At 41.1% G+C, this 26,287-nt stretch overlaps 1 protein-coding gene across 3 annotated transcripts; it reads left to right on the forward strand.

Moving 5' to 3' along the window:
• Positions 1–8,326: 8,326 nt before the first annotated feature.
• Positions 8,327–24,427, forward strand: TRMO (tRNA methyltransferase O). Of its 3 annotated transcripts, none has more exons than XM_081281676.1 (5): positions 8,327–8,469; positions 11,440–11,614; positions 14,195–14,352; positions 17,948–18,613; positions 23,059–24,417. In XM_081281676.1, the coding sequence occupies exons 1-5, from the start codon at positions 8,394–8,396 to the stop codon at positions 23,277–23,279; spliced, it is 1,296 nt and encodes a 431-aa protein (XP_081137802.1). In that variant the 5' UTR covers positions 8,327–8,393; the 3' UTR covers positions 23,280–24,417. The 3 variants fall into 3 exon arrangements, with proteins under 3 accessions (XP_081137802.1, XP_081137803.1, XP_081137804.1); XM_081281677.1 differs by lacking the exon at positions 8,327–8,469 and adding an exon at positions 8,485–8,736 and having other exon boundaries at positions 23,059–24,422; XM_081281678.1 differs by lacking the exons at positions 8,327–8,469; positions 14,195–14,352 and adding an exon at positions 8,485–8,736 and having other exon boundaries at positions 23,059–24,427.
• The last annotated feature ends 1,860 nt before the right edge of the window (positions 24,428–26,287 follow it).

A 26,287-nucleotide genomic window follows, 5' to 3' on the forward strand; every position in this document is an offset into this window, starting at 1 on the left:
CACACCAGAGCTAAGCAGAAGCAAATTTATTGTCAGACTGTCTCTGCACAGGGAAAACAGCAGCAGATTTCTTCTGAGCCAAACCTTTGTAAGTCAGAATCTAGGTTACGCATTGGGGGTGGGTTTAGCCCTTGCTACTACAGTTGGAGAGCAAGCTTCAAAATCTCAAGAACCACAAAGAGGAGGGGGCAGGAGGAGCCAATATACCGCCACCAAGTTCTTGAACTGGCAGCCCCTGTACATACTCAGAAAGTCTGTGAGCATTGTGGAGAGGGTGCAGGTGGGTGGGGGTATTAGCTTCTTTTGAGTGGGCTCTTGCAGAAGGGGGTGGGGGTGGAGCAAGGGGAGATGTCTGATCAGATTGAGGTCAGCTTGACTTCTAAATTATTCCATAGTTATGTTAACAGGCTAACATTTCTCCCTTTTTGTTTTGATAAGAGGCTTTGGGTACCTATATCAAAACAAAAAGGGAGAAATTGTGGCTGCTTCCTGCTGAAGATTCACAGGGAGGTCTCTGAGAGTGGGCTTGAGGACATGTCATCTTGGTGCTCAATCAGAAATTCTTGAAGCAGCCATATATTTCAGCTACTTCAAAAATTTCTGACCAATCACGCCTTAAAGAGCTGAAATATACAACGTACAATTAAAGCAAGGAGAAATAGAGCATCGAGCGGGCCTAGGAGTGGCAGTAACCATTTCTTCAGTGGTGACCCTCAGTGGTGTCTGGTGTGTGTGGGGGGGGAGACTGATCTCCTTGCAGGACATCAGCCAGATCATCAGCCAGATCCCTGAGTTTATTAAGGTTTTTCCCACCTCTCCTGTCTGGTTACTCTGATGATTGGAGAGTCTCTGGTGAACCCAGCAGTGTATGGTAGCCATCTGCATAGGTAATCAGATTGCCTCAAGTAGGGCTAATGTTTTCCTTTTATTTTTATGGATTTTCCTTCCGTAGTTATTGATACTCGCCCCGTGCATATGTTGGGCAGCAAAAACATACCTGCTGCCTGTGTTAAGTGTTTACTGTCTTACCTCCAGCTCACCTTAAAGCCTGTGTTAGGACAATTAGCTCTGCTCACTGCACTGAGGTTCCCGTCAGGAGTGCTGGAGTCCAGATGATTTCTGTTTTCCTTGTGATTGTGGCTCCATCTGTGACTTGGCTGCTGTCATCCGAGAACAGGACGGCTTCAGCCTCAGTCAAAGGGACATTGGTTAGGCCTTCCTGAGCTCACCTGGTCAAGCATATCCTTGTGGTTGTGGACGGCCTCGTGTGGCTCATCTTCTGGCATCAGCGAGGGGGGGGTTAAGGGCCCTTGTGGGGGCAAAGGTGAGTTGAGGGCAGTAAAACGGTAGACTGTGATATTGCATAGCTATCTAGACATCTAGTGCACCCCTTAAGAGGGTCTCCACAGTGTGGGGTTGCCACTGTGAGGGATCGTCCCAAAGTTAACGTATTAGTCTCTTTGACCTAAGGGTAGTGGCTATCATGATCCATAAGCAGCAGTGCTATCTGGACAGACGCTGCCGGGTTTAATCTCTTTGGCCTTTTAGGGTTCAAGATCCTGGGTGAGGACCCCTTTGGTAATTCCTTGACTTTCTGTAACAGGCAAAAGGGAGGTTAACAAGAGTAACAACATGTTCAGCTTGTGTAATAGCTATGTTGAATGTTGCCTTATACATTATAATCCTGTTTGAGATTATAGTAATTTTTATAATACACATTGATCTTTTGGACATAACTTTAAATGAGTTGAAGTCTGGCCTTTCTGGGAGCTATTTTAACATGCAGTAAGGTGGGAAGCAGAGCCTTATCTTTGGTAAGGTGGGGTTCTTGATGAATTTTGGGTAGAGTGGTCTCTGTGGTGTGAATGTGATTTTTGCCTCTTTCTTATATATTATTTTATAAAGTTTATATATATTGTTTCCTGAGTCCATATGAATGTCAGCTAACAATATTTAAAACATGAATTAAAGAAAGGCTGAGAGGGCTTTTAACCTTTTTGTGGAAAAGTAGTAAAATGCTTTTGTGTTTTATAACATTAACCTTTGAACAGATTAGGCTCTTACTAACTTAAAAACACATTTGAACTTTATCCCAATGTAAAAAGTACATTATATCTTGTTGATAGCAAGCCCAGTCATAGAACACTAAATTACATAAATAAGTCCTCAATAAAATCTGTTATCCTTATAAATGTAAAATTATCAGACAAGCTTAGTTTGGATAACACCAGCCTGATAAAATGTTTGGATCAGTTAGATCTTAAAGAAAAATTTAGACTCTGTAAGGGAACATCAGCTTAGTATAATGTTCATTTAAACCTTCTACCTTAAAGATCTGCATGTCTGGAAGATATGAACACATTTGGTATACAAAGAAGAGCAATAGCACTATAATTACATTGATGTTTTTGTATTAATTAAGATTAGTTTTTAAAGAATAATTCAGATTCTGTAACATAGTACAATACTCTAAAATAACAGTTGTTGTTTAACCACAGTTGTATAAACTTTAATTTTTCTAAGATTAGTTGTTTCACAGAATAAAATTTAATAGCCACAATGTTAAAAGTAAAATTAATGTTTCAAGAAATCCTGGTTACTTTATCATTTAGATTAAATTTTGCTTTACATCAGTGTATGAACATTCTGACCTTAGAGAAAAACCTCAAATAGTTTTGAGAATTCCACATACACATAACCAACTTAGTTACACATCAGCTTGTTGCAATTTGCCCTTTTCTTACATAGTTGTCCTTTTTTTAAAAAAAAATATTTTTCTTTGGGTGTAGGTTGACACAATACCTTTATTTAATTTATTTATTTATATGTGGTGCTGAGGATGGAACCCAGGGCCTCACACATGCTAGGCGAGTGCTTTACCACTGAGCCACAACCCCAGCCCCTACACAGATGTTCTTTATAACTTATTTAAATTCTCGTTTCACTTTTTTAGACCCGCATGTTGTTCCACTCACACATGAGATTTTTAAAAATTTTTTGTTGTTGTTGTCAATAGACGTTTATTTTATTTATATGCAATGCTGAGATTCGAACCCAGTGCCTCACACATCCTAGGCAAGTGCTCTACCACTGAGCTACAGCCCCAGCCCCATGAGATTTTTTTTATATTTATTTTTTAATTGTAGATGGACACAGTACCTTTGATTTATTTATTTATTTTTTATGTGGTGCTGAGGATCCAACCCAGGGCCTTGGACGTGCTAAGTGAGTGTTCTGCTGAGCCACAACCCCAGTCCAATATGTTTTTTTTAATCACTTATTTGAATTCTCTTGTTTCACGTATTTAAGACTTTCACATTGTTCCTTATAAAGACTTTCTTACCCGGAAACATCTTAGCACCTTTAAGTTTCTCCTTCCCATTTGCTGACCCTTACTTTTGTTCACATTTCGAAAAAAAAAAGATGAGAATTATTCCATTTTAATAAGATGAAAACCTTATATTATTTATAGTGCTCTAATTGAAACACAGGTGAAACTTTTGGGCCTTTGTATACAGAAATCTTCTATAAACCATTTCATATAGAATTACATCTGTTTATCGGTTTATGAAAACATAATGTCTTGAGTATATAGAATTACACCTGTTGGGACTTCAAATTTTTAGTAACCTTGTTTTTAGTGATGACATAGAACATTTTAAAATTCTTTTTAAAAAATTTACCAACCTATGAAAAAACCAATAAAACCAATAATATTTAATTGTGTTACCTTATGGAATTTAAGGAGTTAAGAGTACCTGATGTTATATTTAATAGTTAGCATGTTAATTTTGTAGATTAATCAGATGTTTCTAACAAATATGATTATGAGTAATACCATACATGTTGAAGCTAATATATGTTAATCTAACTTACTTATTCCACGGCAAAACCAAGACATTGTTTAATATACTTGTCTGATAGTTTGGCCTTTCCAGTGCGACAAGCAAATTAGACTCCTTATGGAATAGTATTTATTATCTTTTCCTTGTTGAAGGGAAGTTCTAGAAACAGTGGATATTAGATATTTTATAGACATTAACTTTGTTAAAGACATCTTTACTTTTATTTGCTCATCAAATTTATTTTGAACCCTTTTAAATTACGTGAATTGAAGGTATTTGGATCAATTGTTGAATTTTAGTTTGAGTGCTCTATGTTGGTTTTGAGACATACACATGTGTAGACAAGACAGTACATAGAACAACAAATAAAGGCCTATGACTTTTAAATTTATTAGATTAAAAGCAAACTTTTGTAAATTGGACTCCATAAAACAGGTCTGATCAGAAGTTATAATTTAGGCGCATAGGATTAAAACTATAAGCTGAAAATATAGGATTTAAAAACAGGAGTCCTAGGAAAAAATGGTGTAGCCATTAATCATTTCTAATAACATGAGAGAATCTCCCGTTAATCATTTTGGTTTAGCTGTATAAGAGAATGAGAGAGAGATAGTGAGAGGGAGAGAGAGGAGGAGAGAGAGAATTTTGAAGTCATTTTCTGTGTTGCCACTAGGGAAAGATAGGAATTAAATAGTTTTGGGCCTGTTGGATTCTTGTGTCTTTAAGATCTCCTCAGAAGGAGAATATTTGTTTGTTGTTTGGCTATTTATTATTCCTGTAATTTGGGGTTCTTTGGATGTATTCGGGGACCTGGAAAATTGGCTGCTCACATTGGGGACAGTTCACCTTCCAGTGTCCCTGTTGTTAACATTTGGGACAGGCCTCAGGTTAGGGCAGACATATATATTTGATACACCTTTATTTTATTTATTCTATTTGGTGCTGAGAATCGAACCAGTGCCTCACACATACCAGGTAAGTGCGCTACCACTGAGTACCAGCCCCAGCCCCTAAGGCAGACTTTTGCCCAGTGTCCAGTCCATCCACATCGGGTGCGAGAGCAGTCAACAGCCCAATGGTCTGCCTGGTGGCATTTACGACAGGGATGGGGCTGGGAGGGGTTGCCGAGGATTAGGGCAGGATCTGACCCAATGACCCGACTGGCCACATTTGAAACATGGTACGGGTGGTTCCCTGGGGGGTATTTTGGAGGGTCTAAGGTGAGTGGGGGCATAAGCTATGGGGAGCGTTCTCTTGGCCTTGAATTGTGGAGGCCAGGGGCTGGTATATAACCTTAAGATGTTTCTTTCTTTTTTTGGCTTCCTCCTCCCGGTTGTTAAAAACCTTGAAAACCTTATCTAAGAGTAGCTGCTGAGGAGACTCAGGGCCCTCCTCTAAAAGTCTGAGTTTTTTGTGGATGTCAGGTGCAGACCCGCAGATAAAGTTAAAACAAAGGAGCCTGCCTTAGGGGCTGGTGACATCCCAATTTGTGTATTTGGTGATAGCCTCAGTAAGTTGGGCCAAAAATTGGGCGGAATTTTTATTAGGTCTTTGGGTAATTTCCTTTATCTTTTTTCAATCTACCATGATTAGTAATAGTTTTTGGCTGATTAATTTGGCAGTAGCTAAAGGGCAGACTAAGGAGAAATGTAAGATATATTGGAATCAGGGAGGATGGGGGAAACTGTCTTCCTCCAATAGAAAAAAACAGAGGTGGAGCAGTGTGTAGAGGCCCAAATAATGAATGGCTTGCAATTTGAATGAATGGCTTGTCCAATTTCGAGGGACAGTGATGGCTAGGCAATTGAAATTAAGTCAGATGGGATTTTTGGATTGGGAGCTCCCCATGAGAGTTTAACAGCTGAAGCGGCTAGAGGCAGGTATCCCCAGCTCTAGACCAAACTAGAGGGAGTGGACGCCAGCAAAAGCAGTATGCCTGTCACTGGATTCACTGGATTCTCTGGCCCCAGACCAAAGCCTTTTCAAGATTGAGAAGGGAGCAGTCACCCACATTCTGAGTCAAGCTAAGAATTAGGAGGCCTGTAAAGGCTAACTGCCAGAGTCAGCTTGGGTCTTGGTGTCTGGTACCAGGGCTAGTAGACTTCTGGTATAGTCCTTGAAGGACTATATATAGTTAAGACCCATTATGGGGGGACTCACCAAGGGGGATTGCTGAGGGCCATTGCCAAGTAGGAATGACGCATCAAAATTTCCTTGCTAGCGTACCCCATGTTAAATGGATTTCGCTGTTGACATTGCATGTAAGGTGACCTTGCTCAAGGACCAAGGTGGATCCGGGTTTAGAGCTGATCAGGTTTGAGGAAGTATCCCGGTCCTTGGGTTTAGGGCGTTCCCGGTTTAAGACAATAGGGGTTTTAGGGAAATTGGAGGTTGAAGATTATTGCTGCCGGGATTAGGGTGTTCCTGCTGCTTGTTCCCGTTGAGTTCTTGTGAGATTCAAATGGGATATTGGAAAAAAGCCTCGTGGAGTAGGTGAATTGGGCAGAGGAGAACTGGGATTTCCCCAGAACGTGTGTAGAGGCCGGTGTGAGTTCGGGAATAAAGAATTGCTGTTTGAATCTACAAAGCTGTGGTGGCTCGTGATTCTGTGCCCAGCCAAGACATTGGCAGGGGATCCTCCAAAAGGGAAGGGAAGGGAAGGAATGGTCGAGAGTCTTGGCATTGAGCCAAAACCTAAGTTAACTTTTGTCTTCTGAGGGTCCTGGTGCTGAAGGACACGAGGCTTAAGTTAACTGTCGTCTCTAGAGAGTCCCGGTGTTGAGCCAGGACCTAAGTTTTGTCTCTAGAGGGTCCTGGCACTGACCTGGGACTTCCAGGTGAGAGGAGGGAAAGGTAAGGTCACTTACCAAAATAAGGCCTGTGTGTGGTCCTTGGAGAGCTCTCAGTGGATGGAAAGGGGTGTGTGGGAATCGTCCTGGGCCTTGGGTTTGGGAAAGGATCCTGAAGCTGCTCAGATCCCCCCGAGGGGAGAGCAAGGTGGATGGGATTTTCCTAGCCAGCACACCAATGTAAGGAAACTGGTGCAGGCCTGACCACTGGAACACACCAAAGCTAAGCAGAAGCAAATTTATTGTCAGGAATCTGACAGGCTGCCTCTGCGCAGAGAACAGTAGCAGATTTCCTCTGAGCAAAATCTTTCTAAGTCAGAATCTAAGTTATGCATTGGGGTAGCTCTTAGTATTGCAGGTAGAAAGCAAGCTTCAAAACCTCAAGAACCACAAAGGGGAGGGGGCAGGAAGAGCCAACATACTGTCACCAAGTTCTTGAACTGGCAGCCCCTATACATACTCAGAAAGTAAGTTAAAATCTGTGAGCATTATGGAGAGGGTGCAGGTGGGTGGGGGTGCTATTCAGCTTCTTTGTGAATAGGCTCTTGCAAGAAGGGGGTTGGAGGAACAGGGTGAGATGTCTGAGCAGACTGGGATCAGCTTGACTTAACTTCTAAATTAGCTATAGTTATATTAACAGGCTAACAGTATAAGGGTTTTTGTTTGGTTCTGAATTAACAGGATATAAACCTTAGGAACAGAATTACTATACAAACTGGATATAGGCAAGAGAGAGCATTACAAGTAACTGGCTCTCAGTGCAGGGTCTACTGGTCATTGCATGGGATGAAAAAAATGATTCTCATTGGCCTTTAACTTTTCTGAATTGCTCAGAAACCATGACATAATCCTCCCGACGTGCATATTTTTTTTTTTTTTTTAAAGAGAGAGTGAGAGAGGAGAGAGAGAGAGAGAGAGAATTTTTAATATTTATTTTTTAGTTCTCGGCGGACACAACATCTTTGTTGGTATGTGGTGCTGAGGATCGAACCCGGGCCGCACGCATGCCAGGCGAGCGCGCTACCGCTTGAGCCACATCCCCAGCCCCCGACGTGCATATTGATTCATAATTCCATTTTAACTTCAGTACCCATGAGGTTTGAAATAAAAGAAAATCCTATCCATTAACCCCTGGCCCAGTGTGGGGTTCCCTTATAACATCCATCGCATTTGGAATAAGATTTACTTGAGGTTCTTTCCTGACAAATTGTTTTTATTATGGGAAAATTAGAACCTATTGAAGAATATATTCATCTTTGTATTCCCATCATCCAAGGAGAATTCTAAACATTTAACATCAGGTCTTTTCCTGTGTGGCAACTGCATATACGCATCATTTTTCTTTAAAAGTCGGGGTCATTCGTTGGGCTTGGGTGGCTTATTAACGATGAATCGGGTCCTCTTTGTGTGTAAACTTTCACCCACGGGTACCCACTCTTGTGAGGCGTGGGAACTCGCAACCGCAGGCAACAGTGAGAAGGGACGGCCCCAGCGGCTGTGTACCACTCCACCGAAGCTTGGGTCTGGCGACCCGGGAACCCGAGGTCCTCGGCGTGGAGACCGAGATCTCCAGGGCTTCCGCGGCACAGCTATGCGCGCGCGCCCCTAGGGAGCCGCACCGGCTACTGCGCAGGCGCCCAAGCTGGAGGGCGGAAGCGGAAGGCTCGACGCGTCGGTGGGAGCCCGAGTGACGGTAACCATGCGCGGCCGGGAGGAGTCGGGGCCTCGACCCACAGCGACCCCGTGCGGGTGCATAAAGCCAGCCCTGGAGACAGGTAACTTCTAGGAACTGGCGGTGCCGCACTCATGAGAGGACTCGGCGCAGGCGGCCAACTTCGTGCCTAGAGAGAAATAGGAATGCGAGAGACCGAACTGACGTGCGTCATTGTCCTACTTGTGGCGAAGGCACAGGTCACGTGCTCGGTCGACCACGTGACGTAGCGGAGGCGAGCGGGTGACGTCATCGCGCATGTTCCGTTCTTGTTTCAGGACTTGTATGGTTCCCTGATCTTGGCGCGGTGGCCAGAACTGACACGTGCAGTGTAAGGGCTTTTCTCCCTGCCGAGGTCTGTGTGCAGTGGGGGAGTTAGGCTGTGTCCAGCTGGTGAGGAGGTAGATGCCTTAAGAGAGAGCTTCCTGTGCTCTAGGAGATAGGGAGGGAGAAGGGAAAGTTTGGGGAGAGGAAGCCTGAAAGATAAGCATAAAGTTATCTTTATTTACCCCTCTTTATGGTGAGTGAAATATTAGTTTTAGAACTAGAGGATGCAAGTGAAAAGAAAGAAAAATAGCCTGCCATGACGCAGAGAAAAACCACTGTTAATACCTGCTGTCTACCTCCTGTAGTTGTTCTCGTTGCACACACGCTGGGGAAATGAGAGGAAATGCAACCACAGTGTTAATAGCTTTGAGAAAAATATGCGGGTCAGGCCTGTATCCCCAGCTACTGAGAAGGCTTAGGTGGGAGAATACCTTGAGCCCAGGAATTGGAGGCCAGTCTTGGTAATATTGTAGACCCTGTTTCAAAATATATGTATACACACACACACACACACACACACACACACACAAAATTGTATTGAAATTAAAACAAAATATTTCACATAGAAAAATCTTTCCAGGGCTGGGGATGTGGCTCAAGCGGTAGCGCGCTCGCCTGGCATGCGTGCGGCCCGGGTTGGATCCTCAGCACCACATACCAACAAAGATGTTGTGTCTGCCGAGAACTAAAAAAAATAAATAAATAAATATTAAAAATTCTCTCTCTCTCTCTCTCTCTCTCTCTCTCTCTCTCTCTCTCTCTCTCTCTCCTCTCTCACTCTCTCTTTAAAAAAAAAAAAAGAAAAGAAAAATCTTTCCATGGCAATTAATTCACTTTTATTGTTTTAGAGATGTACTGTAACGTTATCAGCTAGTTCTCTATTGTTGGACATTTGAGTTATTGCCAGTTTTTATTGTAATTGAAAGATTCTTGAAAATCTTGAAGTCTATATATGTTCTAACTATTGAACAACGTAAGTAAAATTTCATAGAAGTTGCTGTTACCTGGTCAAAGGTTATGCTGATTTAATTTTTTCTTTTTTAACACATTACCAGATTACAAATCTAACATTTTGGACAGGAACAAGCAAGAACCAAGGCTCAGGGATTCAGAGCTTGGGGTGTGGAAACTGAAAATTTAAAGTGTTAAATGGACCAATGGTGCAGGGAGAGTGGTTTCAGATTGGGGAGAACTTTGAATACCAGGCTAAGAAATATGGAGTTTACCCTGGACTTGGTGGTGCATTTCTGTAATTCTAGCTACTATGGGGGCTGAGGCAGGATGATTGCAAGTGGAGGTCAGCCTTGTCTGTTTCAAAATAAAAAGGTTTGGGGATATAGTTCAGTGGTAGAGTACCTCTGGATTGAATACCTAGCAACACACATATAACATGCATATGCAATATGTATCGTTAGGAGCAAATCTGAGAGGATAACTTCAGTTTGATAAGTTTTAACCAAGTTTTATTTGTGTGTATGTATGTGCATGTGCGTGCACATGCTAGGGATTGACTCTAGGAACATTTAACCACTGAGCTACATCCCCAGCCCCTTTTTATTTTTAATTTTAAGGCAGGCTTTCACTTATTTGCTTGGGGTTTGAGCTGGCTTTGAACTAGTAATCCTCCTGCCTCAGCCTCCCAAGTCAGTGGGATTACAGGCACCACTGCACATGGCATAAATTATATTTGAATAGGAAGTGGAAGACCAAATTTAGGTTCCTTTTTAATCTTAGGGAAAGGAAAGATATGACATAGGTTAAAAGCAGTCTAGGGCTGGGGCTGTGGTTGAGTGGTAAAGCGCTTGCCTCGCATGTGTGAGGCACTGGGTTTATCCTTAGCACCAAAATAAATAAAGATACTGTGTGCTCATCTACAACTAAATAAATATTGGAAAAAAAAAAGGAGTCTAAAAAGATGGAAGTTGTCCGGGTATGGTGGCATATACCTGTAATTCCAGTGGCTCGGGAGGCTGACGCAGGAGAATTGCAAGTTCAAAGCCAGCCTTGGCAATGGCAAGGTGCTATCAACTCAGTGAGACTCTATCTCTAAATAAAATACAAAATAGGGCTGGGGATGTGGCTCAGTAGTTGAATGCCCTGAGTTCAATCCCTAGTACATACCCCCCCACAAAAAAAGATGGAAGTTGTTGGCAGTGCATTAGTTCTTGGGATGGATATAGGTATACAGGATTTCATTATAATATTAGGCTTTTAAATTTACATATATGTTGTATATAATGTTATATGTATAAAATAATATGGTTTTTATAAATGAGAAGTAATAGAAGGTACTGTGAGATATAGTCCTAGATCTGTATGGTTTTACTGCTGATGCCGATAGGATAGATTTCATGGAAACTGGAAATAAAATGGAGGTCTAGATTGTCTTTGTGTCATCTCTTCAAGAAACTTAAGACTTTCATGAGATGGGGGTATATATAAATTCAGAATGGACTGAGCATGTGGTGTATGCCTATATCCCAGCTACTTGGGGGGCTGAGGCAGGAGGATTGATGGAGCCCAGGAGTTCCAGGCTAGCCTGGGCAACATAGTGAGACAAAAACAAAACAAAACAGAACAAAACCCAGTAAGTTTTAATTTGCATAACACCTGGTGGGGTTTTTAAACTATGAACTAGAGACATTGGAGAAGTCATGTTTTCTTACACCTTTTGACTAATGATTTCTTACCTAATTTTCTTCTGCAGGGAATCTATTAACTGAGCCAATAGGCTACTTGGAATCCTGTTTCTTGGCCAAGAATGGCACACCAAGGCAACCATCCATTTGTAGCCATTCTCGGGCCTGTTTAAGGATTAGAAAGAGCATCTTTAATAATCCTGAACATTCCTTGATGGGCCTAGAACAATTTTCCCATGTTTGGTAAGTTGTTTTATAGTTTATGGTCCTTTGGGCCAGACTTGCCCCTGAGTGAATTACTCCAGTTGAAGGCAAATTTGGAGTCTGACAGCCAGACTACTCTTATTTATTACATGGAATGTTGATACCACATTTGTCCATGTAATTGTTTTCATGGTTTGGACACCTTCAGAAAAGCTTGGAATCTACTACGGGGGTTTATTTCATTTGCCCCTGATTCTAATTGTGACGAATCCCTTCTGTTAAGCTGAAACCTTTGACCTTGATTTTGCCCATGGGTCACCTCTAGACCAAGAGTCAGCATACTACAGCCTGTGGACCAAATATTGTCCACTCCTGTTTTCATATGTTAGCTTTGCGAGACCATAGCCTTACTTATCTGTTTATATATTGTCTGTGGCTATTTACTGTAGCATGCCTGTTTGTTTGCATATAGTGTGTAGCTACTGTTATGCAACACTGTTGTAGTGGCAGCGTTGTGTAGTTGCAACAGTGACTGGTTAGCTTCAAAACCTAAAATATTTACTATCTGACATTTTACAGAAAAAAAAATTACGAATCCTGATGTAGACTCACGAAGTAATTAAGTGTACTTGTCTGAAAACACAAGAAATCTGCTGGGTATGGTGGTGCTACTGTAATTCTGGTAGCTCAGGAGGCCAAGGCAGGAGGATTGCGAGTTCAAAGTCAGCCTCAGCAACTTAGTGAGGCACTAAGCAGCTCAGAGAGACCCTGTCTCTAAATAAAATATAAAAAAGGGCTGAGGATGTGTCTCAGTGGTTAAATGCCCCTGGGTTCAATCCCCTGTACCAACAAACAAAACAAAGACACCAAACAAAAAAAAAAAAAACAACAACAAAAACAATAAACAGGAAGCCTTAGAAATCTAGATACTACTTGCTATCATTTGGAATTCTTTCTCTGTCCATTCTTCTTCACCCCAACATCAGCAGTCTACATTGGTCTCATTTTACTGGTGGAGATGTGAAGTTTTTTATTCTGAAATAGGTTATTTTTCATATTTATTTGGGGACATGAGTAGATTAGAAAAACGTGGTATCCTGACATAGTTTGTATGATCTTCTAAGTTGAAAACATAGTTGGTATAAAAGATTTGGGAGTATGTAGAGATTTTTATTTACCATTTCTATTTTTCTCCTTTCTTACTCCTATCTCCCAACACTCTTCAGAGGTTATTGTTAACAGTTTTATGTAAGTCCTACCAGACCTATTCTTTTTTCCTTTTTAAATACACATAGAAGCATAGATAGTCACAGAGTGGGTGTTTGATTTAAAAAATGGAATATGTTTTCTTCACTTAATAGTCTATGTCATGGAGAACTTTTATGGCAGTACATGCAGATATACCTTTTTTGCTTTAAAATTGTCTGTTGCAAAATACAGATCTACCATGTTTAGATCATTTGACTGTTATGGTAGTACTGTGACAAACCCCCTTGGACACATTTTCTTGTGTATTTGTGCATTTTTATCAGTAGGATAACAAACGTAGATGTATTGGACCAGAGGGTGTGCATATTTATGATTTTGGAGAGCTACTTTCAACATTGCTCTCTAAAATTAATCTTACACTTACACTTCAACAGTCTATGCAGGTGACCTTTTTCTTACACCTTCCCCAGCACAATATGTTATCAGTATTTTATATTTTTGCCTGACAGATGAGAAACAGTATTTTGTTTTATTTAGTGAGACTCATCATCTTTTCATATGTTTTTTAGCTATTTAGAATTGCCTGTTTTTGTTCTTTGCTAAGTGTCCTCTATTGGTTTGTCTTTTTCTTTTTTGGTGCTGGGGATTGAACTTAGGGAAACTTGGCCACTGAGCCCTATCCCCAGCCCTATTTTGTATTTTTATTCAGATTCAGGGTCTCCCTGAGTTGCTTAGCACCTCGCTTTTGCTGAGGCTGGCTTTGAACTCACAATCCTCTTGCCTCAGTCTCCGGAACCACACAAGTGTGTGCCACCGTGCCTAGCTATTGGTTCATCCTTTGCTTTGTGGTTTTTTTATGTAGTAGTAATTTATATCCCACAGATATGAACCTTTTGTATGTAGCTAACATTTTCTGTTAGAATGACATTTTGTAATGAATAAATTTAATGATTTAATGAATTCAAATCTGTTATTGTTTTTATTCATGGCTTCTTGGTTTTATGTCTTTTTTAGGAAGATCTGGTTAAGTTATTCAACTTTTCTGAGCTTCAATTTCCTCATCCCTTAAAATAAGGGATAATTTATACGTCTTATGATTGTTAAGATTATTACGTGAAATGGCTATAAAAATGCTGCCTGGCAAATAGCAGGCACTTAGTAATTATTGTTTATTCAGGCATGTGACAAATGTCTGTCATAGACCTACGGTACACCAGTCATTGTGTGAGGTATAAAGGATCTAGAGACCCGTGACTTTATTCCATCAAGGAAGAGAAGTGGTATTATTTTTTCCTGACTGATTAATTCCATTACAAACATTCTTTTTGTTAATTTGTATGAGGGGGTTACATTCCCCCCCCCAATCAGTATGCTCATATTTTACTCAGTGGTTTGGTTTATTTTCAATAGGATTTTGTTTGTTTTTCACAAAAATGGTCATTTGAGCTATAAGGCAAAAGTGCAGCCCCCTAGGCTGAATGGTGCAAAGACTGGTGTGTTTTCCACAAGGAGCCCTCATCGTCCCAACGCCATAGGACTGACCCTGGCCAAGCTGGAAAATGTGGAAGGTAACCCATTTCATTTCTACTTTTATCTTCTTATCTCAAAATGTCTTGTAAAGCCTGGTGTGGTGGCTCAGGCCTGCAATCCCAGGTTCCCTCTCCCTCTCCCTCCCTCTCTCTCTCTCTCTCTCTCTCTCTCTCTCTCTCACACACACACACACACACACACACACACACACACACACGGCTGGGGGTGCAGTTCAGTGGTTAAAGTACCCTCGGTTTCAATCCTTAGTGAAAGAAAAAAAAAACTTGTAAAATCACTATAGTATCACTGCTTGCTTCTATTCACATGAACACTACTGATGTTAAACTCCCGAGAACCCCTAGATATTGAGGAACAAATGATGTTTGAAAGAAAGTTGCTTTAAAACACTAGGAATTAAACTCTTCTGGGAAGCTCAGAATTTGTTTTTAATCACTCATTTATCCCAAAACATTAAATTAGTGGGGCATGGTGGTACACTCTTTAATTCCAGCATCTCTAAAGCCTGAGGTGGGAATAAGGCAGGTTTGACACCAGCTCAAAATAAAATGGCTGAATATGTAGCTCTGTGGTCGAGTGCCCCTAGGTTCAATCCCCAGCACTACAGGAAGAAAAACACATTAATTTTTTTTAATATCTTTATTTTTATTTATTTTCATGTGGTAATGAGGCTTGAATGCAGTGCCTCACATGCTCTACCTCAGCCCCACATTAATTTTTAAAAGAAAAATTTATAGTCTTCATAATCATTAAATTATGTAACCAGATTTTCTCAGACTTGGAATGTAGTAAATACAAAATGATTAAAAATTAATTGAAAAAGCTAATTTTTACTTTAACCAAAATAAAGCAAATATGACTGTTTAAAAAAATTAATTGGAAACTGGTCATAATGGCACACACCTACAATCCCAGGATCTTGGGAGGCTGGGGCAGAAGGATTACAATTTTGAGGCCAGCTTCAGCAATTTTGTGAGGACCCTAGCAACTTAGCAAGACCCTGTCTCAAAATACAAAATAAAAATAAAAAAGGACTGGGGATATAGACAGTGGCTAAGCACCCCTGGGCTAAATCCCTAGTACCAATAAAAAATTGGATGCATTCAAATGTAACTCATGGTAACTGGTCATACTTGCAGACCTAGTAGGCACAGAGTAGTGGTTTATCACTTCTTCCTTGAGGCCTTGAGAACAAGGACATCATGGCTGCAGCACAGCCATCAGCTCTGCTGTGTGTCAGGGCGTGGGCTGAATCACACTGAAGTATCGAAAATCTGGCGGATTGTGGAAGTGTCTATGATGTAGGCAGAAGATGAAGTGCCTGTGTGCCACCATGACCAGTTTCCAATTAATTTTTTTAAACAGTCATATTTGCTTCCACAGGATTGGTTTTAACTGTGTGTTCCCATTTAACCTCTAACAGTTTTAAAGATCTTCACATTCTTAAATCACTCAGACCTGGTAAATATGATGTAGGCAGAAGTTGAAACAGCAGATAAACTAGGAGCCAGAAGACCATTCTGGGCTTTGACATTCATAAAATGGGCAAAGGAGAAGAACCTGTCCTCTCTCTGACTCCACAAGATTTTTTTTTTAAACCATCTTTGAGACAAAAGCTACGAGAGTCCTTTTTGGCTATTGATCACTAAATAAATAAATAAGAGTGTTTATTTTGCTCATTTTTTCCCCAGAACTTAGAATTCCTTTGCTGGATTATACTCAACCAGGCAGGTTTTGGGTAGATTTTCAAGGAAATCTGGTAGCTGATCCACCTTGAATTTTATGATGGTTTACCAAAGTGGGTAATAGTGTTGGCGAAAGGCCAAACCCAAGACCCTGTGAAGGGTTGTGGCTGACGCTCCCCATAACAGAAGACAGGTTCCTAAGAGAAAGCATGATAAATTTATTAATGTACACAGGGAAAAATCACAGCATGGGAGTCATACACAAAACAAGTCTTCATGAACTCCTACCTATGCCTTTCTTTCTCCTGCAGGCATTATTAGGCATAATTCATCATTTATAATATCCAAAGTTATCTTTTAAAAGTTTCAGGCTTATTCATAGTAAGCATGTTTTAGAAACCAGAGTCCATATATAGTCATCTTTTTAAAAATATTTATTTTTTAGATGTAGATAGACACAACACAATGCCTTTATTTTTATGTGGTGCTGAGGATCGAACCCGGGTCCCGCCCGTGCTAGGCAAGTGCTCTACCGCTGAGCCACAATCCCAGCCCCTCATGTTTTTCTTAAATGGAGACAGAATCAAAATGATCCCATGCATTTTTTTTAAAGTTCTTTTTCAGACAGTTTACCAAGACACTATTAGTAGCAGGAAGTGAACAATAGCTGTCTTAGGACAACAGGAGACCTATCATTAATTTTGGTAATAGTGGCTTATTTGCATCCTATTTCCTTAAGTCTTGATGAATATATTTCTATTGCTGTGTAACAAATTACCAAAGATGTACCAGTTTAAGTAGCACATATTTATGATGTATTTGAAACATTGCTACCTTTTTGTAGGTCAGGAGGTCACCTTAGCTGGGTCCTCTGCTTTGGATCTCCCAGGAGTACAGTTAAGTTCTTAGCTGGGATAAATTCTTATCTGGAGGCTTGACTGTGGAAGAATCTACATCTAGACTCATTGAAGTTGTTGGCAAAATTCATTTCCTTGTAATGTATGACTGAGGTCTTGAGTTTTTTGCTGGAGACTACTCTCATCTCTAAGTCTGCCCACATTTCTTAGAGGCAGCTTGTAGTTTTTTGCCACATGGACTTTCCCAACGTGCCTGCTTATTTTGTCAAGCTGCAGAGAGTCCTTTAAGTGAGTTCACCAGCAATCAGGAATCTTGTAGGAAAACGGAGATACTGGAGGGTAGTCCAGCTCTTTTGTTACATTCTGTTGGTCAGAATCAAGATACAGTCAAGAGGAGGGTTACACAAGGACTTAAGCACATGGATGTGGGGGTCCTGGAGGCCACTTAAAGTCTGTTTGTCCCAATGGAAACCCTCCTTGGACCATCAGTGATATATTGAGGGATGTAATGTGCCTGGAACAGCTGTAAGCACCAATCCTGCAAAGATGGGTCAATGCCAGCCCATGCTCAAGGGGCCTGCTTGCTGTCTAGGGATAGACTCCAAGCAAGTCATTGCCACTCTGTGTAAAAAGGGCTCTAGTAGAGATTTTGCTTATGTCTGGGAGTTCCAAAAAGATTTGCAGACATGTTCTGTGAGAGCCTTGAAGAGCAGGTAAGATTTTGGCAGATAAAGAAAAAGATGGGTTTTCAGGTAGAAGAGAAGTGTATGTAGATGGAAGGTGTTAAGAACCTGGTGTGGGTGAGCCCAGTGAGGTCTAAGAAGACCACATGGGAGAGAATTTGGGGCTTAATCATATCCTCCAATTATTTGCATTGTTCTTCCCTGTGAATATATTTTTTAACATTTTTAGTTACAGATGGACACAACACCTTTATTTTATTTATTTATTTTTATGTGGTGCTGAGGATCAAACCCAGTGCCTCACGCGTGCTAGGTGAGCACTCTACCACTTGAGCCACAACCCTAGCCCTGGCTGTGAATATTTTTTAAGAGTATTTTTTCACCTTACAGGTGGAGCTGTTTACCTGTCTGGAATTGATATGATACATGGCACACCTGTACTGGACATAAAGCCCTACATAGCTGATTATGACTCGCCACAGAATTTGATGGAGCCTTTAGTGGACTTTAATTTACAGAATAACCAACCTAAGCCAAAAACTGTGTTCCAGTGTGAAGGCAAGAATGACAGCTATGACCAGCGACAGCTCTCAGGGTACAGTGACTCTCAGCCCCATTGCAGCACTGAGGAGAAACCTACATGTCCTGAAGACAGAACTTCCAAAGAAAGCTACAGCACAGGGGAAGGCCAGCAGACTTTGCCTACGCACAGAGAAAGAGCAACGGATTTTGGTTTGGAATCAAGAAATGATCAGAGTCCTAGTGTGGCCGAAGAACAGATTGTCCTGTGTGGCCTGGAAAATAGCTGTCCAGAGGAAGGTACAGATAAGGGGCCAAGGAGTGAGCAAGGAGCAGCGGAAGGAGCAGCGGTTCTGCAAGGGAGCAGTGTGGATATGCAGCCCGCGTCTCCTCTCTGCGGGGCCAGGAGGGCTGATAGAGCTCCCCACAGTGTGGTTCCTGCCTGGGTGAGAGAGGCCCCTGTGGCCCCTTTACAAGTGCGGTTTACTCCTCATGCTGAGAAGGAGCTGGGGCAGCTCAGTTCAGGAAGTGAACCAGGTACCCTCAGTTTCTTGTTTCTGAATGAGAGATGAGCTTTCATTTACTATCAGACTTAGCCAGGTTTGATATTTTCAGGGCAAGTATATGAAGTATTTGTAGTATAACTGATTTTTTTTTTTTGTTTGTTTTTTAAAGAGAGAATTTTTAATATTTATTTTTTAGTTCTCGGCGGACACAACATCTTTGTTGGTATGTGGTGCTGAGGATCAAACCCGGGCCGCATGCATGCCAGGCGAGCGCGCTACCGCTTGAGCCACATCCCCAGCCCAGTATAACTGATTTTTAAGAAACAGGAGTATATATATTTGGGCAACACTAGTGTATAACGACTTTTGTTTGACCCCTGTGTGGTCAGTATAGTTAGTTCCAGATAGGCATTCAGTTCAGTTTCTACAGAGTGGCTGCTGTCCCATGAGGCAGCTGTGATTTACAGCCCTTGTCTTCCTGTTACAGTTATTCTTTGCCTTTGCAAACGTCATTCAGAAGCTGAACTGTATTCATTTCATACTTAGGTACACCACGTTTCTTCTGTTTTATTGCCTGACTAGAGAGATGTTGCATTTTGTTCTATTAACTGTTAGATCAGCCATCAGCACAGAGGACTTCAGGAGCCCACAGTGAGAGGGGAAGAGAATTTGCCCCCACAAAGTCCTAGCCCTAGAGGCATGTACTTTTCTGAGGGAACAGGGTTTTCTTTTTTGTTTTGTTTTGTTTTGTTTTTGAAGATAACCTCAACATTTTATTATCTTCATAACAAAACAAACAAAACAATGAAGCTTAGAACTGGATCACTTGGCCCTTTCTCTTCTTATCAGAAATATGGAATGCTTCATGAATTTGCTTATCATCCTGTTCAGGGGCCATGCTAATCTCTGTATTGTTCCAATTTTAGTATATGTGCTGCCAAAGCAAGCACACAGGGTGCTTTTTTGGAGTCCGTTTGACACATGGTTCTTAACACATGTTATTTGGTTTCACCAGCCCACACAGATCCCAGGTTACAATCTAGAATGAAGGAAGGGATTATTCAGAAGTAGGAGCGGTGATGCCAGTAAGAAGTAGCCTCTTGTCAGAAGATGTCAGATTCCAAAAAGGTAGAAATCTGTTCGTTGTGTTATATCACAGTAAAGACCCAACATAGTCTTGTAAAGAAGGGAATGCATACATTGATTCTCCAGTCATTCACTGAACTTCTAGGCACGAGGCACTGCCCTTGGTCCTTGGAATAAATCAAATGAGAAAAAAGATTAAGGACTAATTAGAACAAATAAATTAATTAATTAAAAAAAAGATAAAGGCAATCCCTGCCTTCATAGAACTTGAGAAGCAAACTAAAAACATATTGTACAAAATGTAGAAAGATGTTTTATAGAAAGGCTGATGCTAGAAGGCTATAATGGTTATAGGAAAATGTAAAAAAGAATAGAGCAGGGTCAGGTTGTGATGATTTTAAATAAGGGGCCAGAGTAGTTGACACTGCAAAGGTGCATATGAGCAGAGGCCAAAGAGGTGAAGAAGTAAGCCAGCCCGTGGGACAGCCCGTGGAACAGCCAGTGCACAGCCTTACAGTGGAAGGCATGTGGCATGTGTGAGGCCATGTGGCAGAGTGGACTGAGATGGGCAGAATGGAGAAGCTGAGGTAAGAGAGGCTGCAGGGATGGTCTGCGGGCACATGGGTTCCAGGGAATATTATAAGGACTGAAGTTTTATCTTGGGAGAGGTCAAAGGCAGAGGAACTTGATATCGGTATTCCAGAGAGTAGAGCTTTATTCTTAACCAAAGCTTTTGATTTTAAAATTGATATATTTTTTGAAAGTTTCGCTGGGGTCAGATCACTGCCCAATTGGTAATAAGAGATTTCTGGGATGTCAGTGGCAGGCCGGAGCTCCTGAATCAGGTAATGAAGCCTTTCATTCCATATTCAGAAAATAAAGGCTTAAACAACCACAGAAATTAGTTTCCCCAACTTTACAAAGAGGGGGAGAAGGAAGAGGATAGGAAGGTGTTTGGAACTTAGCCTGAAAGAAGTCCTCTTAATTGGAAAAGTCTCAGAATTGGGGCTGATGAACTGGGGTTGTGGCCCAGTGGTAGAGCGCTTGCCTAGCATGTGTGGGGTATTGGGTCCAATCCTCAGCACCACATAAAAAATAAATAAATAAAATAAAGGCATAAAAAAACCTTGGGGCTGGTGACAAGTGCCCTAACCAACTCTGGAGATTTCCCTGTTTCTTCCTGCCTGGGCCAGGGCCAGCAACAGGGTAGAGGTGCCCTCTACCTCTGGAGACAGAGGCCTATGGGTGTGAGCAGTGGGCCTCTTGAGAGCTGTCCTCTCTCCTTTTCCCCTAGAGCTTTATTCTTAACCAAAGCTTTGATTTTAAAATTGATATATGTTTTGAGAGTTTCCTTCATCACTGTATATAGTTGCTGGGGGGAGGAAGGCTGGTTGGAAAAGGATCTTGGGTTGGAGCAGAGGAGTGCTGCCTGGGAGGCACTTTGTTACACTGCCCCTTGTCGAGTGCCACCTACTGTGGAAAGTTCTCTTTTTCAAGTTATCATGCAGTGTATTTAAGGCGTTTCAAATCTACCTTATTGATAAAAAGTGGTTAAAAAGAGAAATTATGCAATAAAACAGAGACTGATAGCAGCAGGGTTCAAGCTGTTAGGAAACAGACATGGCCTGAGGATGTTCAGCACCTGGAGGGTGAGCTGTTGAAAGGGGTGGGGCCTGGTGCTAGCACAGAGGTCTGGGTAGAGCTGGTAGGGCTCAGGGAGGGGGGAGTGTGAATTGGGTTTGAGGCACAAGATGTGGGAAGGCTTCTTGGAGGACGTTGTCCCTGATCTGTTTGGAGGGACGGGAATCACAAGTCAGGAATGGAGGGCAGAACTCTTGTGCCAGGTTGGCCAGACAAATGCTCCTGCAGATTGGTGTGGAGGACTGTGATGAAGTCTTTCACAGGTGGCCCGCACAGTTATTTGATGTGCCATGCAGCTGGGAATGCAGCTCTGTAGTAGAGCACTTGCCTAGCATGTGAGGCCCTGGGTTCAGTTCCTAGCACTGCCAGAAAAATAAGTTAATGATTTTCTGAGCCATGCAAGGAATCTTATGACTATAATTGGTCCTTGTTTTTTCATTAAACATGTATTTCATGGACAGGAAGGATGGCAAGTTCGAGGCCAGCCTCAGCAACTTAGTGAGGCCCTTAGCAACTTAGTGAGAATCTGTCTCAAAACAACTTTTAAAAAGGGATGTAGCTCAGTGGTAAAACACCCTGGGTTAATATCCAGTACCAGGAAACAACAAAATTGAATCCACTCTATGAGGGACAAAGATCCACTGCCCTTCCAGGTGCTATTTTGAGGAGGAATGGCCTTCATTTGGATGTTTTCATTTAAGTGTGTAGATATTTTATTTTAAAAAAAATTATATACACACACACACACACACACACACACACACACACATGAAATATTTATTTTTTTCAGTTGTAGTTGGACACAATACCTTTATTTTATTTATGTGGTGCCAAGGATTGAACCTGATACCTCACATGTGCTAGGCAAGCACTCTAACACTGGGCCACAACCCCAGCCCCAAATTTATATATATTTAAAGATATTAACTAGGGAGGTTTTGCCATTTAGAGGTAAGTATTGGCTTACTTGAAATATGTCCTTGGACAGCTTCCTTGAGATGCCTTGAACTATCTCAGTGTATCTATTTCACTTTTGTCCTAAAACTCTCTCCTGTCTCTGTTCCTTCGGGACATGTAACTATGGGGCTATGATCCCCAGCCCTCTCATTTCTGTTGGCTAGTATCAGAGGTATATATGGGTTTAGTTCACTCTCGTGGCTTTTTGGCTTTTTGAGAATACTGGGACTGTTTTTTTTTAAACTATATCTCTGTTTTAAGAGAAAAATTACAAAGATTTAAAATCTACATTGAGTGTAGAAAAAGTGCCATTTTGATTGACACAAAATAAAACTAACGCCTCCTACTTAGAAGTCTAATGAAATATGCCACCATGTTTTTTTTTTTTTTTTTTTTTTGTTCAGTAAAATAAAAATTGGGGGGCTGGGGATGTGGTTCAAGCGTTAGAGCGCTCACCTGGCATGCGTGCTGCCCAGGTTCGATCCTCAGCACCACATACCAACAAAGATGTTGTGTCCGCCGAGAACTAAAAAATAAATATTAAAAATTCTCTCTCTCTCTCTCTCTCTCTCTCTCTCTCTCTCTTTAAAAAAATAAAATAAAATAAAAATTGGGGGGTACACAAATTAAATCTAATGACAGTAAGTACTGCTTAAAGGTGAAACTCTGTATGATGGAATAGGTCCAAACCTTGTTCCTTTCAGGAACCCACCACATTCCATATTGAAGCTTACTGTCGTGAAATTTGACCTGTGTAATTTTGAGCATTAAGTTGTGCTCTCCTCATTGCAGGTGTGGATCAGCCATCTTTTAGGTATTTTCAGTCAGCAGAGGAAGCGAGGCGTGCAATTGAGGCCGTGCTGGCAGCTGATCCTCGGTCCGTGTATCGCCGCAAGCTCTGCCAGGACCGCCTTTTCTACTTCACTGTAGACATAGCACATGTCACTTGCTGGTTTGGAGATGGCTTTGCAGAAGTTCTGAAGATCAAGCCATTTCTTAGCCCCTGCAGCTGACTGTCCTGCAGAGCCCTTGGTGTCCCTGGGATCTTAAGCTTCCGTGGTGGTTGAGACAGTCCCATTGACCTCTGCATGTGACTTCTGGGTTTCCTGTTCAAGCTGATGTTGTGTCTTCTTTGCAGAAGGAAGCAACACTTTGTGCTATGTTTGATTGGTAATGTTCAAAATATTTATTTGGAAAAACATTAATAAATTTAACTGGGAGATATAAAATATGGAGTAATCACCAGATGCTTTTTGACCTGCTGATATTGAAGAATCCAAAGGTGATACTGTCTCACTGGTTTTTTAAAGAAGCTTGTAGTTCTTTGCATTTGATCAGATGAGGCAGAGATCATTCTAGCGGAGGTTTTCAAGTTAGAATTGATCTGTTGCACAGTTCACATGGGTTTTCCTGTCTGGAAGAGCCTGACCTCTCTCTCAAACTGAGTTATAGCGTCTTTTTTTTTTTTTTTTATTCACCATTTTATTTTAAACTTTTTAAAATTGTTGATGAACCTTTATTTTATTCACTTATTTATATGTGATGCTGAGAATTGAACCCAGTGCCTCACACATGTGAGGCAAGTGCTCTACTACTGAGTCACAACCCAGCCCAAATTATAGCATTTTAAGAAGCTAACACACACACACACAAAAAAAAAAAAAACAACAAGTGACTATAGAGAGTTTTAGAGATTAAACCTCTGTGTTTCAGAGACTTTTTGACAGATACACACACATGTATATATTTAATCCTGATTCCAAAATAAAGACTCTGATATTTCTTTGGCTGTTCCTTAATATCAGGAAAGAAAATCACCAGCCAGGCATGGTGGTGCATGCCTGTAATCCCAGAGGCCAGAAGACTGGAGAATAGCAAGTTCAAAGCCAGCCTCAGCAACTTGCAAGGCCCTCAGCAACTTATTGAGACCTTGTCTCAAAAAATAAAAAGGGCTGAGGGTGTGGCTGTGTGGTTAAGCATCCCTGGGTTCAATCCCTGGTACCAAAAAGAGAAATCACTACCCAGAGCTCAAGAAAGAAATATTTACTGGTTTATTTCTTTTTTTTAAATATTTTTTTAAGTTGTTGAACCTTTATTTTATTCATTTACTTATATGTGGTGCTGAGAATCGAACCCAGTGCCTCATACATGCCAGGCAAATGCGCTACCACTGAGCCACAATCTCAGCCCTACTGGTTTGTTTATTACTTATTTTGTGACTACTTGTTGAGAAGCTACCATGGGGTTTTGGTGATAAAATGAGATAGATGAATAAGATGCAGTTATGTTGCAAATCATGGTTTGTGGAGGAAGTAATATATAAGCAAATTATTGTATTAGTTTGTTAAGTACAGTAATTAAGTCTGTACACAGTTCCTGTACCACATAGGAAGGAGATGTAGGAGCATATTGTCTATTGGTGATTTAACATGGTGATCCCAGATAACTGAAGATTTACGATCAATGTAGCCTATTTAGACACCTGTTAACCTGACCGACTTTCTTAATCATAACTGTAAATCTTGAAGCTGATTGGTCATGGTTTTGAAATGAACACTGCTGCCTGTGGATGCTTGTGCAGTCATCTGTGGCTGATGACGCTGCACTCCTGAGCCCACTGACTTGTAGCTGTTGTCTTTGATCTTACTTAGACTGTCTTGAGAAAGTATCTTAAATTTTATTTTTTAAGCTTTGTATTTTAAAATAATTATAGATTCCCAGAAAGTTGCAAAAATAGTACAGAGGTCCCCTGTGGCTTCCACCTAGCTTCTTCCAATGGTAGCATCTTACATAACTCTAGTATAGTATTAAAGTTGTCCTATAGTTTTATTTGGATGTCTTTTCTCATAAAAATAATTTTGAAAGATTGACTTGAAGAAAGATGGCTTGAAGCTCAAGGTGTTGATGTTTAATAGGGAATAATAACACTGGGGATGATATCAACCAACCTTCTGATAAGAGAACTGTTTAATCGTTTGGGGTTTTATTAAATGTTCTGAGGATTTTAGAACTAAAAAGAGTCTTAAGTAGAATCCAGCTCAGTTTTCTGCCTGTTCCTGAGTCTCTTCCCCAGCACTCAGTGTTGACCTTCCAGCCCCTGCGTAAGCACCTTCAGGGAACAGGCCTTTCCCATCCCTGTGCAGCTCATTGTGTTTGGCAGTGCTCATTATTAAAATTTTCTTCAAATCTGCTTTCTGTTAACTCCTTCTAGATAAGGTCACATAGAAGAGGACTGTAGCCCTCCCAAGTTTCCTGTCAGATCATGCCTAAGCTGAGCACCCTCTTTTCTTCTGTTTCTCACATAACATGACCTCAAACCTCTCCCCCCTCCCAGTCCTTTTTCACTGTGAGCTTTTGTCCCTGTGAGTGTACACTTCAAGTATTCTTCTATGAGGAAATGTGGGTCTCTAGTTAGTCAGTTTCCATCTGAGAAAGAGAAGTAGGCCAAAGCACAGTCTGAAATGTGCGTATTCCTTTTTGTCTTGGAAACTTTTTTAAAAGAACAAGAAAGGGAAACACTTTTCTACTAGGCATAAATGACACCCGCCTAATTTTCAACCTTTGCTCCTTAGAACCTGTAGGGGGAGCCCTTGATAGTGGATTTGTTTCACTAGCTTGATGGTAAGCAGAATTTCAAGGCATTCAGGTAACTTTGGTGTGGCATACTTTTCCAGCTTTCAAGAGCAGTAATTTCTGACACATTTCAACATATAGGAAGTGATTGGAAGGGTGAATGGCATTTATTAATTTTTTCTTAAATTGTAACTCCATTTAAGGGTGGGATGGATCCTTCCTGCAGGTGGAGCTGTGCACAACAAGGCAGACTTACTCATCCAAGCGTATTTGTGTGAGGCCTTCACTAGGCCTGTGTTATTGTGACTTTTTTTTTTTTTTGGAGAGAGGAAAATGAAGTTGAAGACATGAATCAAGCTCTTGTTGGTAGTTTCCTTTTCATGATATGGTACCCAAAAAGGCAGATGAGGACTGCATCGATTGCTAATCTCTGTCATGTCATTGGCAC

This window comes from Spermophilus citellus (assembly GCF_964194105.1).
Source record: "Spermophilus citellus genome assembly, chromosome: 2".
NCBI classification, from domain to species: Eukaryota; Metazoa; Chordata; class Mammalia; order Rodentia; family Sciuridae; genus Spermophilus; species Spermophilus citellus.

Excerpts from the sequence above, each read along its gene's own strand:
- TRMO (XM_081281676.1), top strand. The coding sequence starts at position 8,394 with ATGCGCGGCCGGGAGGAGTCGGGGCCTCGACCCACAGCGACCCCGTGC. Across the intron at positions 8,470-11,439 it reads AAAGCCAGCCCTGGAGACAG|GGAATCTATTAACTGAGCCA; the intron begins GTAACTTCTAGG and ends TTTCTTCTGCAG. Across the intron at positions 18,614-23,058 it reads CAGTTCAGGAAGTGAACCAG|GTGTGGATCAGCCATCTTTT; the intron begins GTACCCTCAGTT and ends TCCTCATTGCAG.